Here is a 19,599-nt window from a genome sequence, read left to right on the forward strand (position 1 = left end):
GAAAATATGAAATCAAAATAATATTTCTCCTAGGTACTGTTGTTTTATGAACTTTATTACTGTTCCCATGAGATTCTTATTTTTCATGCCATAGAGGTTATTATTGTATTAATCATCACATCAGTCATTCTAAGGGTATAGGGTTGGGAGAAAATATGATAATCGGTGACACTGTTGAGTTCCTGTCATGTTCTAGAGACAGTGCTAAGTGCTTCTTATGGGTGAGCTCACTGAATCCCCCCAGCAACCCTAGGGGGTCGATATTGTCATTGTCCTGACTTTCAGGGGGAGAAATTGAATATCAGAAAGTTAAGTGAGTCCCCCAGAATTAGAACACTCTGGGATTTCAGCCCCGACCCTCTGCTTCTACCCTCTGTCCTGCTCTGCCCCTCGGGGTCAGGTTGCCCACTACCCTCCAGGGTACACAAACTCACCTCTGTCCCCCTCTTTCCTAGACATCCATTCTGTGTCACTGCGTGCTGTTCACTGTCTCAGTGTTGGACATACAGGGTCTGGTAAGGCATGGGACCTGCCCACGCAGAGGTCAGCAGAGGTCATGGTCAGGTGCCAGTGAGAGGTATGGTCTCAGAGAGGGGTTCCTGAAAGGGCTGCATTGCAACTGAGTGTGATTTCCAGTCCCAGTCAATCACATGGAGAAGTGGGGAAGGGTATTTCAAATTAGAATGTCTCTTAAAAAGGCGGAGGGCGTTCAGATAGATCAGCAGGCCGTGCCTGGGGATGGGTGTGTGTGCACAAAAGCAGTTAGCAGTTGTCATAAAGAAGAGGCTTCTTGATGGTAAGTATCATTTATGGACTGGTCAGAGTTTGCCAGTGGCCACTGCTGCCCCGTGAGCTAGAGTTTTGGGAGCTCTATCTGAGCTCATTCCTTGTCCATCAGGCAGGGCTCTGTCGAGACCATGGAGGGGATTTACGGCTCAGAGAGCTGGAGGGTGGTTTCAGATGGTTTGCTCAGGCTCGCGATCAAGTTACTGTCGGGCTGACAGAGCACCTGTCCTGTGTGATCCCTGGCTAAGCGTGCCCCTGGTCCGGTTCTCTGGTCTGAGTCCAGAGAGAACACGCACGTTGGCTGCTCCCCCAGCCAGATGGCTGCATGCCTCTGCGATCACTAGGAATGTATCCAGAACATCGATTTTCCTGACTTGAAATCTTACCATAACAGATCCTGCAATAAAGGCGAATTTAGCTGTAACACAAATAGCATTTTATTCTGGACTGAGTTTCCCTGTCTTTACTTTGGGATTTCTTGTGACACCACAGACTGACTGCAAATACTGTTCTTTTAATTAATTTTGCACCGATGGAACAGGATATTTTATGCACTTTGTTTGGACTCCACTTACCACGCTGTGATGGCGTCTTCTTGCACCTTTCATCATATCACCACTGGAGTTTGTCTTCCCCTGCCTCTCAATTTATCAAAATATACTTAGTTACATTTTAGTTGAAATCCTAGGAGGTGCAAGATATTAAAAAACTTTGTTTTGTTTATATTTGCTTAATAGTTTGACTTGAAACACTTGGAATTTTGTGTTGCATTTTAAAACGGAAGCATTATAATATAGTGGTTATTTGCAAGGGCTCTTGAGACTCTGCTGGGTTCGAATCCCTGTTCCACTTGTTAGCTGTGTGACTTTGGTTGTCATAATAGTTTCTGTCTCATAGGCTGGCCCTGCATGTTGAGTTAATACAAGTAAAATGCTTTGAACAATGCTTGACGCATGGCAGGGCTCCCTTAGGTATTAGCTGCTGCAGCGGATGTTTCTACCGTTATTCCAGAAAGCACAAGTCTAAAGATCTATTTAGAAATCTGATAAGCTTATGGATAAAAGTCTCTTTTCATAGGAGTATAGTACAGTGTGATTCCTATTCATGAATACCTTATGCTTTTTTCAAAATGCATTTTTCCCATTATTAAAACATTTGCAAACTTGGAGTATAAAGGGGAAAAAAATACTCATAGTTGGTATCTAACATAATTACACATTTTGCTCTATTTCTTTTCAGTTTTTTTCCCTTTAAGTTTAGGTTTATTAAAATGTGATAATCATATTTTATAAATAATTAAAAAAAATTTTAACCTAAGCTACCATGAGTATGGTTTCATGTTACTAGTAGCTACACAGTAATTGTAAATGCTTGCATAATAGTACATCAAGGAAGTGTTTACCTTTGTTTATTTAAACATTAGACACTTGAGTAGTTTCAAGTTTTGTTGTTATGAGTAATTCTGTGATGACTGTACTTCTTTATAAAAGCTCTTATTTGGGCAGTAATCCTAGAAACAGACTCATTGAGTCAAAGGCAAAGAATGTCTAAGGTTCAGTACATGCTTATGTTGCTTTTCATTTGAGGAACACTGTGCTACCTGCATAGGATTCTGGAATGATTTCACTGCATTTCCTCAGCATTGGGTATCATCTTAAAAATGCACTAACAATGAATGGAAAACAATATATCACTGATAGATCAAATTTTAATTAGGGAACATGCATGTTTTCCTCTATGAATGTTGCCTAATTGTGTTGCTTCTTTTGTGAATTGTCTGATCATGTCTTTTGGGATCGTCTTATTGGTATTTTTTTTTAATCACAGTGATTTCTTATAATCATAGAGTTCAGTTTACATTAACACTTTATATATGAAAGATGATAACCTTTTGACTATCAAACTGTCAGGGAGGGGAACACTTCCCTCTACCCATTTTGGTTCTTTTGGCTGGTCTAATAATTAAGTTGACACAAGGCAGATTAAGAGGAGGAAAAAAACAAATTTCATTTCACATGGATGGGGGTGCTATAGATAGGGGACCTAAGAACTGACCAAAGCAGGCTGTTTATATACCTTTTAGACAAAGAAACAATAAATTTGTGAAGAACTGACAAGATAAACTTAGGCTTGGGCACTAATTACTGAAGAGGCTAAGCACAGTTTGTTTATACAGCCTTCTCTACCTTGAGTTCCCTATCTCTGGCGATTAGAATATCTCTACTTTCGGGGTTGGGACAAAGGAGGGTCAGAGTCCTTCTTGTAGTGGCTGTTTAACTTTAATTCAAAATAGTATGTCAAAGTGGCATATTTTGGGGTGGCCTGCCCTGACCCCCTTCATCCTTAAGGTGTTTTTGCCTTTTTGATGTTTAAAAAACTTAGGATGTTTTGAAGTTTTAAATTTCATTTGATACAATGTATTGATAGCTTCCTTTGTGATTGAATGAAATACCGTTACTATTTTTCTGAATGCAGAGAAGTAACAGAAGGGATCACACAGTGAACCATAATTCTTTACCCATATAACGTCTACTGACCATAAAAAAGTAATACCTGTACGTGGATGGTATATTCAACAGCAAAAACCCCTCTCACCCCCCTCCCCGAGGCCCCTTTCTCCTCAGTAAACTGTTTCTTGTTATTGCTTTCAAGGAAAATAAAACATGTATTTGCAAATATTTTAACCTGAAAGAGATCATGCTGTAGTCATTGCTCAGCACCTTGCTTTTGGTCACGTAAAATATATTTTGGAGATGTTTCCATATGAGCAGTTATAAACCTATTGTGTGTGTGTACATACACATATAGCATAATATTCTACCAATGGATGTACTGTTTAGTTAGTCCTATATTGACAGACCTTTGGTTCTTTCCAGATTATTTTATAGATTTTTTTTTTTTTTTTTCTCGGTACGCGGGCTGTTGGCCACTGTTGTGGCCTCTCCCATTGCGGAGCACAGGCTCCGGACGCACAAGCTCAGTGGCCATGGCTCATGGGCCCAGCCGCTCCGCGGCATGTGGGATCATCCCAGACCGGGGCACGAACCCGTGTCCCCTGCATCGGCAGGCGGACTCTCAACCACTGCGCCACCAGGGAAGCCCTATTTTATAGATTTTAAACTAAGTTCTCCACCTTCCAGAATTTTATTTCCTTCAGGGTTGGTGACCCCTCTTTGTGTTCAGGACACTGTCGAGATGCAATTAGAAAAAGACAAATCTCTGAGTCAAATGATGGGACTTAAAAAGGGGCTTGGGAATGATAAAAGCTTAACTCTGTCATTTAAAATAAGGGTAATCTTTTTAATTGGCTTCTGTGATGCCTAGTGGAATACCATTGTTTGCAGCATAATTATGCATTTCCCAGCTTAATTCATCCATTATAACATGATGTAATGTTTAGACATACATAGCAATAATTACAAATCTCGCGTGTCTTCAGATAAATACACCACTGATCAAAATAAGACAGTGGCAGCACGAATAGTGCTGTGTCCATGGGGGACATTAATGAAAAATAATTGATAATGAACCGTATCTCATTGGCTCAAAACATTGCTTGGTAGAAACATGCCTTTCTATCCCAACTGTCATGTAGAGGCCAGTCCCCCTGTGCCAGTGGGGCCGTTTTCACTTCTGCCCTGTAACTAGCCCCAGAGTTCCACACCATTGTATTTTCTAGACCTCAGCTTCGTGTGTTATGCACAGATGTGCCCTGGATATTTTATCCTGGGACCAGTAGGGGTCAAAATTTAAGAGATTATCCGAACTGTCTGCTTCTCTGTGTGTGTGTGTCATGAATAAAGAATGGGTCTAACCCAGCCCACTAAAATGTGTTTGACCTGGAAGAACAGTAAACAATTAAATCCTGGTAGAGTGGCTTGTGTGTTTAAAAAGCTACTTAGTTGTGTATTTTGCTTAAAGCAAACAAAATCATCATCAGTCAGGTTCTTGGAGAAAAGAGATTGTTCACAGGGTCCAATGAAGTGTTTGGTCTTTAAAATCCTCCTTCTTATAGTAAATGTCCAGATTGGTTCAGACAGCATGGAGGGAAAGAGGAAGCCACGTTTTCTGAACATGTTATTAAAGCAAATATTGGCTGGGATTCTTGACTCACCTTAGCTGTACATCGACATGGCATAGCTGAGGTGCCTTTGATTCAGGGGGCTTGTTACAGGTGAATCACATGGGGAAGAGCTAAAAAGAGAGATGGGAATTTTCTAGAACGCTGTGACGCCCCAAACAGCTCACTGGTCTCCTGAGAGCTGGGTCATTTCGTGTCCAGGTTACAGAAACAAAAAATGAGATGCGAAGCCCCTGTAGGAGGATGCATCTGTCTCCTTTACTGACACTACTCACCCCCAGATGGCTAGTGAGTGGCATGGCCCTGGTTGTGCCCCCCTCTAGTTTGGGGCAGGTGTTCTTTTGAATTTCTTTCTTTTATTAAGCCTCTGCGGCTATGCATGCCTTCTCCCCTCCCCGAGAAAAACACACATGCTCACCCTCTGGTCACTGTATAATGTAGTGTGCATTCCCACTGGCTAGTACCTTGTTTCCATCTTTTTATTCTTGGTGTAGGGAGAAGGAAAATTCACTAGTTTTCTGTTTGGTCATTTCAGGAATTTGCCTTTGGGGCTCTTGGACCAGGCTTTCCTGTAGCCACACAGAGTTTATCGGGTCTGTGTTAACCTCTCAACCACTTCTTGAAAACTGTTGATGCCGCTGAGCCTTGACTGTGTGACAGGGCATAGCATTAAAATCTCACCCAGATAGCGTCCCAGATGATGGCGTCTTGTTGGTTACCAGGGCTGTTAAAATTTTTTTGCTGAGCCAAAAAAAACAGGTGACTGTTTCCAGGAATTGAAAAGCTGCTGCACACCCGGTCCCAGGTGTTCCATGAAGGTTGGATCACTCATGTCATCCCTTTTTACAGTCCATAAATCTTCTGATTTATTTTGCCATCTGGGATTCAAGACATGTTTATTCGTGGGGGGATTTCCATTGAAATCAGAGCCCGCTGTCAAGCAGGAGAAAGAATCAGGAATTAGAATGGTGTACATTGTTCTTTGTTAGAAAAGGACCCTCGTTCTTTGGTTGTAGACAAATATTTGCTTTTGCAGAATCTAGTGGTGTGTCGGTGCCTTTGTTCGCATCCATGCGACAAGCACGCTCTCTCGCCTTCTAAGGACTCAGGTGCACACGGGGCGCAATCTGATAATGCTTGGAATCTGGGTGTGTGCTACTGAAAGTACGAATACCTTTCTGCTTCCTACTCCTCTGACTTAGCTAATTTCTGTAATGGGACAGATCTTTATCCCAAGGAGTCTACATAGTTTCCTACGGAGGGTGATATTGGAAAAAATGTCCCTTTAACTATAGCTAGAGATGAATATTGCCATTTCTTGTGTTATGCTAAACCAGCATCAGAGCAAGAGGCCTTACATCTTTTATCTTTCCAAGCCAGTGGATTAGGGAGGAAAGAAGCCTGGATCTCTGGAAAGCCACCCTGAACCTCAGTTTCTTCATCTGTGAATGAGGAGAAATAATTCTAACACTTCCTAAGCATTCGCTCTTGCTATCACAGCCTCCTCAGATGTTATGAGTATTTAAACGAATTCATGCACGCCAAGGGTCCAGAGTAGTTTTTACCACATAGTATTGGGTTGGCCAAAAAGTTCGTTCAGGGTTTTCCTTAAGATGCGATGAAAAACCCGAACGAACTTCTTGGCCAGCCCACTCCATGTTAGCTCATGATCCCTGTTTCCAGGGGAGGAACTTGGTTGGGTACGTGTGGCAGGGCCCAGGCTGTCCTCCAGAACCTACGTTCTCTGCCACCACCCTATACTGTCTCTCTCATTCCACCTGCCATGAACGGGTGGTTGGTTGAATGAAAAATGGAATAACATGTGCGAAAGACGTGTGTTTAACTCTGCAGTGACAGACTGTAAGCGTTAACTGGGAATCTACAGTGACGATAGGGCGGGTGATGGGGAGTCCGGGGTCAATAGGCCTTGATCCCAGGAAGCTGCAGTTTAGGGAAGTGGTGCACACAGTAAATGTACAGTTGCAGTGCTGTGTAATAAATGCCAAGTTAAAAAAGATCTCCAGGGGCCAGGAGAGGCCTGAGGAGGGGAGCTCTCTGGAACCCCATGGGTGGGGTTGGATGGATGGGAGCAGGTCTCTAGCTGAGTGGAGGTGATGCTAGAGGAGTTTCTGCAAACCACCAGGTCCCCTGAAGTGCGATGGAGCTGGGACGGGGAAGGGGGTCTCACAGATTATCAGGAGCCAGTTCTTTTACTTATCAGTGCACATGCCATGTCAATATTTTTTAGCCTATCTACCTGATAAGCTAAAATTCTTGGCAGAGTTCTTGGCAGCATGATATAAAGCTAAAATATTTTTAGTTGATTTGATGATTTTTTTTTTTCCCCTAGGGTGAGAAGGGTCAGATGGGGGAAGTGTCAAGTGTACCTTTTGTAAGACCACTCAGGGCAGCGGCATGGAAGATGGACGTGAATGGAGTGGGAATAGAGTCAGGGGATCACTCTGAGGTCATTCAGGCGTTATATGATATGGGACCCCAGGCAAGTCCCTAGGAATGAAGGAAACAGTCCCAGATGTGAATGAGGGCCTCTCCGCCTGGCTGGGAGATCTTGGGCGAGCTAAGTACGTCTCTGGGCCTCACTTTCCTGTCAAGCTAAGTACCTCTTGGGGCCTCACTTGCCTGCCATGTCTCTTTGATCGGGTGTACGGGATGGGATGGATTTTAACCACAGTGAGAAGAGAACTGGGGCGTTTATTTTTAAAACAGAAAGCAGAAGTGATTTGATAAGATTAATTTCAACAGAACTGATATATGTTGCCTGCTGGCTTAATAGTTTTATTAGGGCTTCCTCCCTATGATGGAAACCAAGTGAATTCTAGTAGATGTGTCGTCTTAGGTTTGTAAGTAATGTCATTTGCAGAAGAGTAAAGTTCCCCATTTGTTCCTCAATTTGGAAGGATCGTGTAGAAATCAGCAACTTTAAAAATACCCAGCAACCTTTCACCAATTTAAAATATTGAAAGGATAAATGATGCTGATGGCGGCTGGCTGGGCATCATGAATTATGGATGTGGCGTGCCCTGGAGCTCTTTATGGCTGTGCATGACGAACCATCTTTTGTTCTAGCTTATTTTCATTGGGGTGCTTGTAAAAGAAGAGGTCAAAGCCAATGCATTAAAGAGATCTGTTTGGGGCAGGATGATCGTTTTTTGCCATCCTATTCTGTTAGTTGCTTTCGTTGGCGCTTTGTTTATTCATTGTCAAATTGGTCCGCAGTAGGGTGGGATCTGGGGACAGTGGCGGAGGACCCCCTGTGGAGTTAACAGCTGTGGGTCAGGCTAATGATAGAGCAGGGGGCTCGCACACCCCTTGTTGGTTCCCTGCGTCTCTAAAGCAATTCTCTTCCTGCTCCCTTCTTTCTCTGAGCTGCACCCTCTTTAAATTCTTCAAGGCAGTGGGCGGCCATGAAGTAAAAACGGGTTTATGCTCCGTATAAAAGCAGGTGAGGCCTTAAGCACTTTATAACCTGATAATAGTAAAATAAAATAAATTGGAATAAATTATTCACATGCCCATGATCTTTTCTCCCACTAATTTTCTCTAGACTCTCAATGCAATTAGAGAGGATTAAAAAAACATGAAACACAGCAGAAAATTAGTTTGTGCTCTTTTTTTCCCCTCCCCTCCCCTCCCCTGGCCAAGATTCCTTTAGAATCTGAGTATGCTATCCAAGGTACCATTTAAATTTCATACATGAAGTCATGATGACTGTAAGTGGAAGCTGGTGGTCACATTGCTTATTTTGGTCATTCATATCTCCTTTCTGTAGTGAAAGCGCTACCTACTTTGTGAGGGCCGAGCCTCCCAGACACAGATATCAGACCTGGCTCACCTAGAATCAATTAGAAAAGGTCTACCCACCGCATTTCGTTTGTGGTTAGGTGAGCTGTCTCATCTGCCCTAAGACGATCGATTGTGGGATGCTCAGAGGCAAACATCGAAATAGTTGGGAGTGGCTCCAGATCGAGGCTCCAGGGCCCACGGCTGCCTCTGGAAGTGCACATCTACCGAGGGCTGGTCCGTGTATTCATCAGAGTTCCAATGTAGTCAGATGCAAAACGTTGGGGCTATTCTGATTTCAGTGGTTAATTACGGTTTTAGTTCATACTAAAATTAAAAAAAAAAATCTTTGCAGGAAAAACTATTTAACTCAGTTTGTCTATATTATTAACTAAAAGACATAACACAGTGTGCATGCAATGTAGAGAAATGGGATAACGCCTGGAGGTTACACATAGGTAGAAATTTGCCTGGATATGCATCCACTTAATCCTGTATTCATTCAGCAGAAATTCACGGAGGCCTCCCAGCAAGGGCCGGGCACCAGGGGACTTCCAGCAGGAATCACGCTCAGGGCCTGTCCTCAAGGACCTTGGTCCAGAAAGAGAGATGAGGCTTAGGCACCACTATGAGACATTGTAAAATGGGTCTAGACCCTGTGCCATGAGAATTCAGTAGAGAAAGAGACTCCTTCCAACTGAGTGGGTCATAGAGAAACTAGAATTCCACTTACAGGTGGTGGGAAAGGCATGTTGTGAACAAAGAATTTACAAATGGTCCTTTTTTCTTCTAGGTCTTTTTCATCAATCAAATCCCTGGGCTTTTAACCTGTTAGCTAAAAAAGTGCAGTAATTCATAATTTCTGAATTACTATTAGCCCGTTCTCATGTAATGATACTTTGCATTGCTTTTCAAATCCTGGGATTGAAATAATAATAAAAGAGTAGGAACACTGATTATTTAAAATTTTTTTCTATGCGATACATACAGGGGACATGATGTACCTCCTTTTATTTTTACGCTATTTTTGGAACGTTTATTTTCTTTGCTATCCTAGGAACAGTTAAAGGCATACTTCCAGTAGTGTGAGATTACATTTTTAATTTGTGCTATAAACGTGGAACGGTTTATATGGTGAAGAATTCAGTGGGTCTACCTACACTATTGACCACTGTGATTTTAATAAACCATAGCCTTTGTTTAATTGCATCCTCTGCGAGCACAGACCTGAAGAGCTCAGTCCATCTGCTTTATTGTCGTTTCCTTCTATCGAGTCCTGTTTTGTTTCCCCTTCTCTACTATACGAATGCGTCTTAGTAATACAGGAAATATTGTGACTGTATTATGTGAAGCTGAACCGTATGCTGAAAGTAGATCATACCAAGCCATTTCTCTCTCTCTCCCTCTTTTTGCTCAGTATCACCTTCTAAATTTATAGTTATTTGCAAATGATGGGATTATACTTTCAGGATTGTCTTGTATCAGATATGTAGCTCCCCATTCTCTAAAGAAGCCTTATTATGCAAATTAGATGCATTTTCTTGATTCATGAATTCATATCGTGATTTTATTTGGGGATCCCTCGAGGTAATCGCTTACTCGGGTGGTTCAGAAGACGGGAGGGATCCAAGTCATACAGTGAACATTTTCCATCACATAAAGGCAGTTCTATCTTCCGCAGAAAATCAATGAAGCAATCACTGTGACAATATGTTGGAGACTGGAGAAAGAAGATCAATCAGTGGTCATTTAGGATCACTGTTCCTTTTTCCCAACTCTAAGAGTGATCTTTACTGGGTAATCACAGAGCCCTCTTCTAGGTCCCCATTTAAATGCCTCAGTTTTATCCTCTGAAAAAACAATGATCAGGTAGGAGAGCGCTTGGGGCAGGCAAAGGCACTTTACCTGGAAGTGGGTAAAGAGCTTCCCTAGGTTCCTTGGGAATATTTTTCTATTTTCCTGCTTCAAGAAAGAGCATAATAAAAATACTTCAGCAGGAAGTAAAGCTCTCCCCAAATTACTAAGTCCCGGGAGACCCAGGATTGGAGCATCTTCGCTATCAGCTCCTTTTGAGGCTGGCACGTCGGTGCTTCCTTGCAAAAGTGAGCTCAGCAGGGCGTGGAGGACGCCAGCTCTGCAGTGGAAGTGGTCCCTGTCCTTATTGCCCTGTGTTCCCCAGTAAACTAAGAGGACACCAGCTCTCTATAATAACCAGGCTTCTGACCCTTTTTTGGCCTTTTTGGACTATGAAAATTTAGTTTTTCTAAGATACTGAATGTCAATTTTGGGAACAAAAAGTAGTTGGATTAAGGGACTATAGTTTAATAGCGGTAACTGGATTTTTTTTTTTTATTGATGTATAGTTGATTTACAATGTTGTATTAATTTCTGCTGTACAGCCAAGTGACTCAGTTACACATATACATTCTTTTTTCTAGTCTTTTCCATTATGGTTTATCCCAGACTCAATTTTTATATGTAATTACTAGGAATTTCAGAGGAGTCACAGGCAGCTCACCTGGAGCAGCCTAAGATTTGACACCTGAGTGACTTAAGTTGCACTCAGCAGCTACTTTCTAAAATAAAGAGAAGGTGTCCAGAGAGTCATTGATATCATGTGTCATCTGCTGTTTTTTGGCGTGACTCCCCCCCTGCAGGGCTTTCCTGGACCGTGACCCTTGTTGAGTTAGCAGTCCTTCTGAGTTAAGGTAACTCGTAATCCCTGCCCTTACCAGCTTACACCGTTTGTCTGCCTTCCCTTTTTTATTTTAAACATCTTTATTTGAGTATGATTGCTTTACAATGTTGTGTTAGTTTCTGCTGTATAATAAAGTGAAGCAGCTACATGCATACGTATATCCCCATATCCCCTCCCTCTTGCGTCTCCCTCCCACCCTCCCTATCCCACCCCTCTAGGTGGTCACAAAGCACCGAGCTGATCGCCCTGTGCTATGCAGCTGCTTCCCACTAGCTATCTATTTTACGTTTGGTAGTGTATATATGTCAATGTTATTCTCTCACTTCGTCCCAGCTTACCCTTCCCCCTCCCCGTGTCCTCAAGTCCATTCTCTACGTCTGTGTCTTTATTCCTGTCCTGCCCCTAGGTTCATCAGAACCATTTTATTTTAGATTCCATATATATGTGTTAGCATACGGTATTTGATTTTCTCTTTCTGACTTACTTCACTCTGTATGACAGACTCTAGGTCCATCCACCTCACTACAAATAACTCAATTTCATTTCTTTTTATGGCTGAGTAATATTCCATTGTATATATGCGCCACATCTTCTTTAACCATTCATCTGTCGATGGACACTTAGGTTGCTTCCATGTCCTGGCTATTGTAAATAGTGCTGCAATGAACATTTTGGTACATGACTCTTTTCAAATTATGGGTTTCTCAGGGTATATGCCCAGTAGTGGGATTGCTGGGTCATATGGTAGTTCTATTTTTAGTTTTTTAAGGAACCTCCATACTGTTCTCCATAGTGACTGTATCAATTTACATTCCTACCAACAGTGCAGGAGGGTTCCCTTTTCTCCACACCCTCTCCAGCATTTATTGTTTGTAGGTTTTTTGATGATGGCCATTCTGACCGGTATGAGGTGATACCTCATTGTAGTTTTGATTTGCATTTCTCTAATGATTAGTGATGTTGAGCATCTTTTCATGTGTTTGTTGGCAATCCGTATATCTTCTTTGGAGAAATGTCTATTTAGATCTTCTGCCCTTTTTTGGATTGGGTTGTTTTTTTGACATTGAGCTGCATGAGCTGCTTGTAATTAATCCTTTGTCCGTTGCTTCATTTGCAAATATTTTCTCCCATTCTGAGGGTTGTCTTCTCATCTTTTTTATGGTTTCCTTTGATGTGCAGAAGCTTTTAAGTTTCATTAAGTCCCATTTGTTTATTTTTGTGTTTATTTCCATTTCTCCAGGAGGTGGGTCAGAAAGGATCTTGCTGTGATTTACGTCATAGAGTGTTCCACCTATGTTTTCCTCTAAGAGTTTTATAGTATCTGGCCTTACATTTCGGTCTTTAATCCATTTTGAGTTTATTTTTGTGTATGGTGTTAGGGTGTGTTCTAATTTCATTCTTTCACATGTAGCTGTCCAGTTTTCCCAGCACCACTTATTGAAGAGGCTGTCTTTTCTCCATTATATACTCTTGCCTCCTTTATCAAAGATAAGGTGACCATATGTGTGTAGGTTTACCTCTGGACTTTCTATCCTGTTTCATCGATCTGTATTTCTGTTTTTGTGCCAGTACCATACTGTCTTCATTACTGTAGCTTTGTAGTATAGTCTGAAGTTCCCTGCCCATTTTTAATCATTGTATCCAGGAGTTTCCAATTCTGCCTTTTGAGTTTAGTTTCTTCAAGGAGAGCTAGGTTTTTATGAGGAAAGAATTTCTAAGCTTCTCATTTTTTGAAACTTTTTTTTTTTTTTTTTAACTTAGGTGGACTCTTAATTGACTTGTTTGGGACCTAGATATCCTTTTTAGTAGCTAATTCACACATAAAGGCAAAAGAAATCTCAAGTAATCTTTCGGATGAGAACATTTCAGTGCTGTGTTATATGACTTTATGATATCTCATCTTAGTTCCTGTTTTTCTTCCCTCCCTCCCTCCTTCCTTCCTTTATTCCTGTTTTCTTCTCTTTCTTTCTTTCTTTCTTTTTTTTTTTAAACAGAGCCTAGAGCCTGTAGTTGAGTTTATCTTGGGATGCAACTGGGAAAATTCACTTTACCTGATAAAGAAAATAAACTTCAAAAGCATCTGGTAGATAGCTGGTACACATTACAGGAAGGGAATAGCTAATTTTATGCTGACTGTAGTTCTGTAAGATGATGTAAATATGTTTGAATATTTTAGGGGAAAGAAATGTAAAAAGTGATTTCACCCAAACAGTTATTTGTGGTCTTCTGCATTTGGACCTGTCTGAAACACATCCAAGTCAACAGAAGAATATTGGGAATGTGAATTTGGTCCAAGGAATGTTGAACATATTTTTGCTGTGTCATTTTCAGTATGAAGGCACTGTGTCACTAATGTGTGAGCTGGAGGGAAGAAGGGGCGGAGGAGTGGGGGCAGGGCCATCTTGTTGCACAGTTCCACTGCAGGCAGCATGAGCAGTGCCCCTGGCATCATGCCCTGAACAGCCCTCTTGGCCATTGGCAACAGGCCTGGTTGGCTTGTGGGTAGAAATATCTTTGTTCACTCATTTATTCATTTGTGGTTATAGCTGGTTAGGGGTGAAGTCCAAACTCAGAATGAACCAGGTCATAGCACCCCAGGGAAATCGGTCTCTAAGGCTGGCCATAGGGGTAGGAATCAGATGGTCAACACAGAGGTTAGCGACGTTTTGTTGATGTGGTCTGGAGAAATCTAAGGGGTAGAGACCAAGAGTCCAGGGGGTCATGGCTGGTAGAACAAGAGCATAAGTGAGAGCCTGTTGTTGGTGAGGTCAACTGGGTAGGAATTCTGTATGCCCCCACCTAAGCAGGAAGTAGATGAAGGGCTTTGAAGCTCCCTGGAATGTGTAGAAGGAGCCACTGTTAATTTCAGAAAGGGATGGGGGGGATGGAGTGGGCAACAGCATCAGTTGGAGGTCTTATGCTGTATCCATTGGGAGTGAATTGTCCCATAGAGAATCAATCACCAGTTATTAAATTATTTAAAAATAGGTATTCTAAGTTGAGGGATTTATGCTACCTGACTTCCTTTGAAGGAAGGAACTGCTATGGTGACGGAAAGCAAATCAGGGGCTGATGGTGTGGGCAGGGGATGGACTACAAGGGAACTTTTGTGGGTGATGGAAATATTCCACATCATGATTGTGGTGGGGATGACAAGACTGGATTCTAAGTTGAGGGATTTATACTGCCTGACTTCAAAACTTCCTTTGAAGCTACAGTAATCAAGACAGTGTTGTATTGGTGTAAGGACAGATAAATCAATCAGTAGAACAGAATAGACCCATATATATGGTTAATTGATTTTTGACAAAGGTACAAAATAATTCAGTGAGGGAGAGATAATATTTTCAAAAATAGTGCTGAAACAATTAGTTATCTGTATTCATAAAAATGAACCTTGACCTCTACCTTGTACCATACACACAAATTCACTTGAAATGAATCATAGGTCTAAATGTAAGAGCTAAGACTGTAAAATCTTACGAAGAAAGCATAGGAGACTCCTATGCTTATGAAGAAAGCATAGGAGAAACTCCTGTGCTTACGAAAATTTTGCTATATAGGACTTAATCAAAATGCAAAACTTTTGGTCTTCAAAAGACCTGTTAAGAAAATGAAGAGGCCATCCATAGTTCAGGAGAAAATATTTGCAAAACGTATACCTGATAAAAACCAAAACAGAACTCTTACAAGTCAATAATTATAAAACCAAATTAAAAACTGGGCAAAAGATTTGAATAAACACTTCCCCAAACAGGGTGTATGAATGGCAAATAAGCATATTAAAAGATAGTAGCATCACTAGTCATTAGAGAAACACAAATTAAAACCCGTAGGAGATATAGCTACCCACCCGCTAGAATGGCAAAGATTAAAAAGACTGACCAGACAAAGTGCTGGTGAGGATTTGTAACAACTGGGGTTCTCCTCATTGCTACTGGGAATGTAAAGTGGTGTAACCATTGGAAAACAGTTTGGTAGTTTCTAATAAATTTAAACATGCATTTACCATACAATTTAGCAATTTCATTCCTTGGTATTCACCCAAGAGGAATGAAAATCTGTGTTTATAAAAAGATTTATACACAAATGTTTATAATAGCTTTTTTCATAATGGCCAAATATTGGAAACAACTTGTCTGCTAAATAGATAAATTGTGGTATATTACTTAGCAATAAAAAGAAGTGAACTACTGATGAAACAGTGTAGATGAATGTCAAGAGCATTGTGCTAAGTGAAAGAAGCCAAACACAAAAATGTACGTACTTTTGGGCTTGAATCCAATTATAGGAAATTCTAGAAAGGCAAAACTGCTGTGGTGACAGAAAGCAAATGGACTACAAGGGAACTTTTGTGGGTGATGGAAATATTCCACATCATGATTGTGGTGGGGATGACAAGACTGGATATGTTTGTCGAACTGCATCAACTATTACACTTAAAATTAGGGAATTTTATTATATGTAAATTATACCTCATTAAAGCTAATTTTAAAATAAGTTCTGGTTAAAATAATTCCTTCGATATCCTGAAACACATTTTTTCACATTAACGTGGTATGTGCCTTGTGATCCTATCCTTTGTATATGAATTTTTTTTAATTAATTAATTTTTAAAAATTATTTTTATTTATTTTTGTCTGCATTGGGCCTTCGTTGCTGCGCGCGGGCTTTCTCTAGTTGCGGCGAGCGGGGGCTACTCTTCGTTGCGGTGCGAGGGCCTCTCATTGTGGTGGCTTCTCGTTGTGGAGCACAGGCTCTAGGTGCACGGGCTTCAGTAGTTGCAGCACCTGGGCTCAGTAGTTACAGCACGCGGGCTCTAGGGTGCACAGGCTTCAGTAGTTGTGGCACGCAGGCTCAGTAGTTGTGGCTCACAGGCTCTAGAGTGCAGGCTCAGTAGCTGTGGTGCACGGGCTTAGTTGCTCTGCGGCATGTGGGATCTTCCTGGACCAGAGATTGAACCCGTGTCCCCTGCATTGGCAGGCGGATTCTTAACCACTGCGCCACCAGGGAAGTCCTGTATATGAATATTTTGATAAGTGGAACATGTTATGAAGATACATCCAGATTTCCCACCTATGTTTGTGTGATTGGTTATATTCTATTATGTTGAACCATATGAAATTGTTGATATCCAGTAATTTTTGAACTGTAAAAGTGGCAGTTTCCTGTTCAACTAAGAGAAGAAATTTTGTTTGTTTTCTAATTCATTGGAAAGACTTTTGGCAGTGGTTACAGCTCAAGATTATGTGGCAGTGGTCAAATTTCAAGGGTTTTGTAAGCCAAAAAGCCTAAATTTTTGTTCTAAGTTATGCATTTTCTTTTCCCTCATTTTGCTTTTTCAGTTCAGTAGATGTTTCATGTATCTATCGCTTTTAGGGTGTTACACTTGGAATTACAGTGGATGGATATAAAGATGAGTTTGTTGCCCTTGCCCGGAAGAATTTAGGTGATGAAATTAAAAGACATGTATAGACTTTGCCATAATCACGACTGTGAAATACAGCTCTTAGTCACTGCTGTCTCCATTGTAGTAATTATAGAAAGGTATTTGGATTTTCTTACTGAAGAAACAAGTGCTGTGGATGTGTATATATAAATCTATGTGCGTATGAGCCTAAAGAAAAACTAGAAACAAGGTCAGCAATTTGCATAATATTCAAGTCTGCCAAGAGCAAGCAGCTCTTAACCTTTTTCAAGAAAAGTCTGTATTGTTTGCCGTTACTTAGTGGATGACCTCACACTGACTCTTTCTTTAGTTATCCATTGACTGTATTGAGCTGTGGGTCATAAGTGAGGTGAGCACTGCTTAAGAAGGTTTGCTTCTGGGTGTCTTTGTGGCCTTTTGTTTGGTGTGCAGAAGATGTGGGGAAAGTGGCTGTCACTTCATCCTAAGACTAAATTTCATTGTTTGTTGAGTTGGTGACAGGGGCCACACTACGCATCAAGTGAAGAACCCTGGGAAACTTCTAAAGACGTATTCTAGAGCATTCAGTACAACACTGTGTCCAGGCTGGTCAACTCGATGCCCAGTTTTCTTAGGTTTCTGAGTGGAGACCCATCTGAGCAAAATGGAAAACAACAGAATGCATGCTAAATTTATGCCTCCTAACTCTGGTGTATTTCCTCCTTCTCTTCTCCTAAATAAGTCCAGGGGACTGAGAGGGCTATTCTTTTTATGTGGAGTGAAGCTATTCTAGCGGTCAGATGAGATTGTTGATAGTTGACACATAGCACATAGGCTGTTATTTTTGGACCTCTGCCCCAGAAGAGCATGTACCCAAGAAATGATGTTATATAAGTGGGATGGGTTTCCATGTTTTGTTCTGTGCTCTCTTTGTGGCGTCTCACAGCTGTTTGTGTGTGTTACCTCTGACAATAGCCTTTACTTTTGATCAAGGATTTGCAGTTCTCAGAGGGAGCAGGCATACTCAAATTAAGTACTGCAGTAGTTTTTTTGGTGCCATTGTGGGGCAGTGGAAGAGAGTCCATGGTTTGGATCAGCCAGATGTGGCTCAATCCTAGATCCTCCACCCTAAGGTGTATAATCCTGGGCAAGTTGTTTAATTTTGAGCTGCCACTTTCCTTATCTGAAAAGTGGGATTAATGCTGCTGTCACTTAAAACTGTTGAAAAATAGACACTAACTGCCAATATTCTTTTTAAAATAGTCTTTTAAAAATTATCATACAGAAAAAAAATTATCATATAGTAAAATTGACTTTTTTCAGCGTATAATCCTATGACTTTTAACTCATGTATAGATTCATGTAATCACCACCACAATCAAGGTACAGGAAAATCCTATTACCCCCCGAAAACTCCCTCCTGCTGACCCTTTATAATCACATCCTTCCTCCTTCACAAAGACCTGTTCTTGAAAAGGGTCATGGGGTACAAATCATGCTTAATTTATATTTCATATCACTCTAAACTTACGGAAATCTTTAGCTTATGACGAAAAAAATGCATATGTCAGGAATCACTTTTCTATTTGTGACAGGAGAATGTGCGTGTGTGTGCACACGCGCGTGACGCACAAAAAGAGCAACACGGAATTTTTTTCTTCTCCCTTCACCCCTTTCTTAGGAAATACTTACATAATCCTGCACATTGGAGAAGCTAAACTCCAGAAAAGTCTAATTCCCAAACGATGTCCTCTGTTTTGAGATTCTTTCTAATGAAATCATACATTAACATGAAATTTAACAAAATCGTGTTTGGTACCACATTTAACATCAGCTCCAACAAGGTTGTAAAATATGCACTTTGTCTATAAAATCCTTCCATCTTTTGAGGCAGAGTTCTTTGAAAAATGGTATCTGCCCTAAGTTACTTGCAGTCTAATTTAAGAGACAAAACTAAGACAAGCCTTCCTGTCCCTTATGAGTTGAATTGTACCCCGCCTCAAAAAAAAAAAAAAAAAAAGACATATTGGAGTCTTAACCCCCAGTACCTCAGAATGTGATCTTACTTGGAGATAGAGTCATTATAGAAGTAAGTAAAAATGAAATCATTAGGGGCCAATTAGGGTGGGCCCTAATCCAGTATGACTCCATGTCTTTATAAAAAGGGGAAATGTGGACTCAGAGACACGCACACAGGGGAAGGTACCATGTGAGGCGAAAGGCAGAGATTGGGGTGCTGCATCTATAAGCCGAGAAATGCCAAAGAACCAAAGATAGCCAGCACAGTGCAGAAGCTGGGGGAGGGGCATGGACCAGATTCTCCTTCACGACTCTCGGAAGAAACCACCCTGCCAAACGCCTTGATCTTGAACTTCCAGCCTCCGGAACTGTGAGAAAATACATTTCTGTTGTTTAGAGCCCAGCTGGTGGTATTTTGTATGGCAGCTCTAGGACATTAATACACTGTCCTTAATAGAAACTGCCAATTTTCAATGGCGGTTTCTTGGTGTACAGGAAGAAAGGACACTGGTGTTTGGTAAATTTGGAGTCTCAGTGTTGATGACCACTCAGTATATGATGTGGACGTTTCCTGGTGCTGACACCTCCATGTGTAGAACACAGTATTTTCTTGACTCTTTTTTTTTTTTTTTTTTTTTTTTGCGGTGCGCGGGCCTCTCACTGCTGTGGCCTCTCCCGTTGCGGAGCACAGGCTCCAGACGCGCAGGCTCAGCGGCCATGGCTCACGGGCCCAGCCGCTCCGTGGCACGTGGGATCCTCCCGGGCCAGGGCACGAACCCGCGTCTCCTGCATCGGCAGGCGGAGTCT

General features: G+C 41.4%; 1 protein-coding gene across 5 annotated transcripts in view; it reads left to right on the plus strand.

Annotated features, from left to right (window-relative positions):
- Positions 1–19,599, plus strand: part of MFHAS1 (multifunctional ROCO family signaling regulator 1) — a 115,929-nt gene that overhangs the window by 17,650 nt on the left and 78,680 nt on the right. The window contains exon 2 of one of the 5 annotated variants that reach the window (XM_060001260.1): positions 11,326–11,376. The exons of the other annotated variants lie outside the window; for them this stretch is intronic. Within the exon in view, the coding sequence (XP_059857243.1) occupies positions 11,326–11,375 (50 nt within the window). The 3' untranslated portion in view covers position 11,376. The remainder of the gene's footprint in view (positions 1–11,325; positions 11,377–19,599) is intronic. 5 annotated transcript variants of the gene reach the window in all.

Source organism: Delphinus delphis, chromosome 21 (assembly GCF_949987515.2).
Source record: "Delphinus delphis chromosome 21, mDelDel1.2, whole genome shotgun sequence".
Classification (NCBI taxonomy): Eukaryota; Metazoa; Chordata; class Mammalia; order Artiodactyla; family Delphinidae; genus Delphinus; species Delphinus delphis.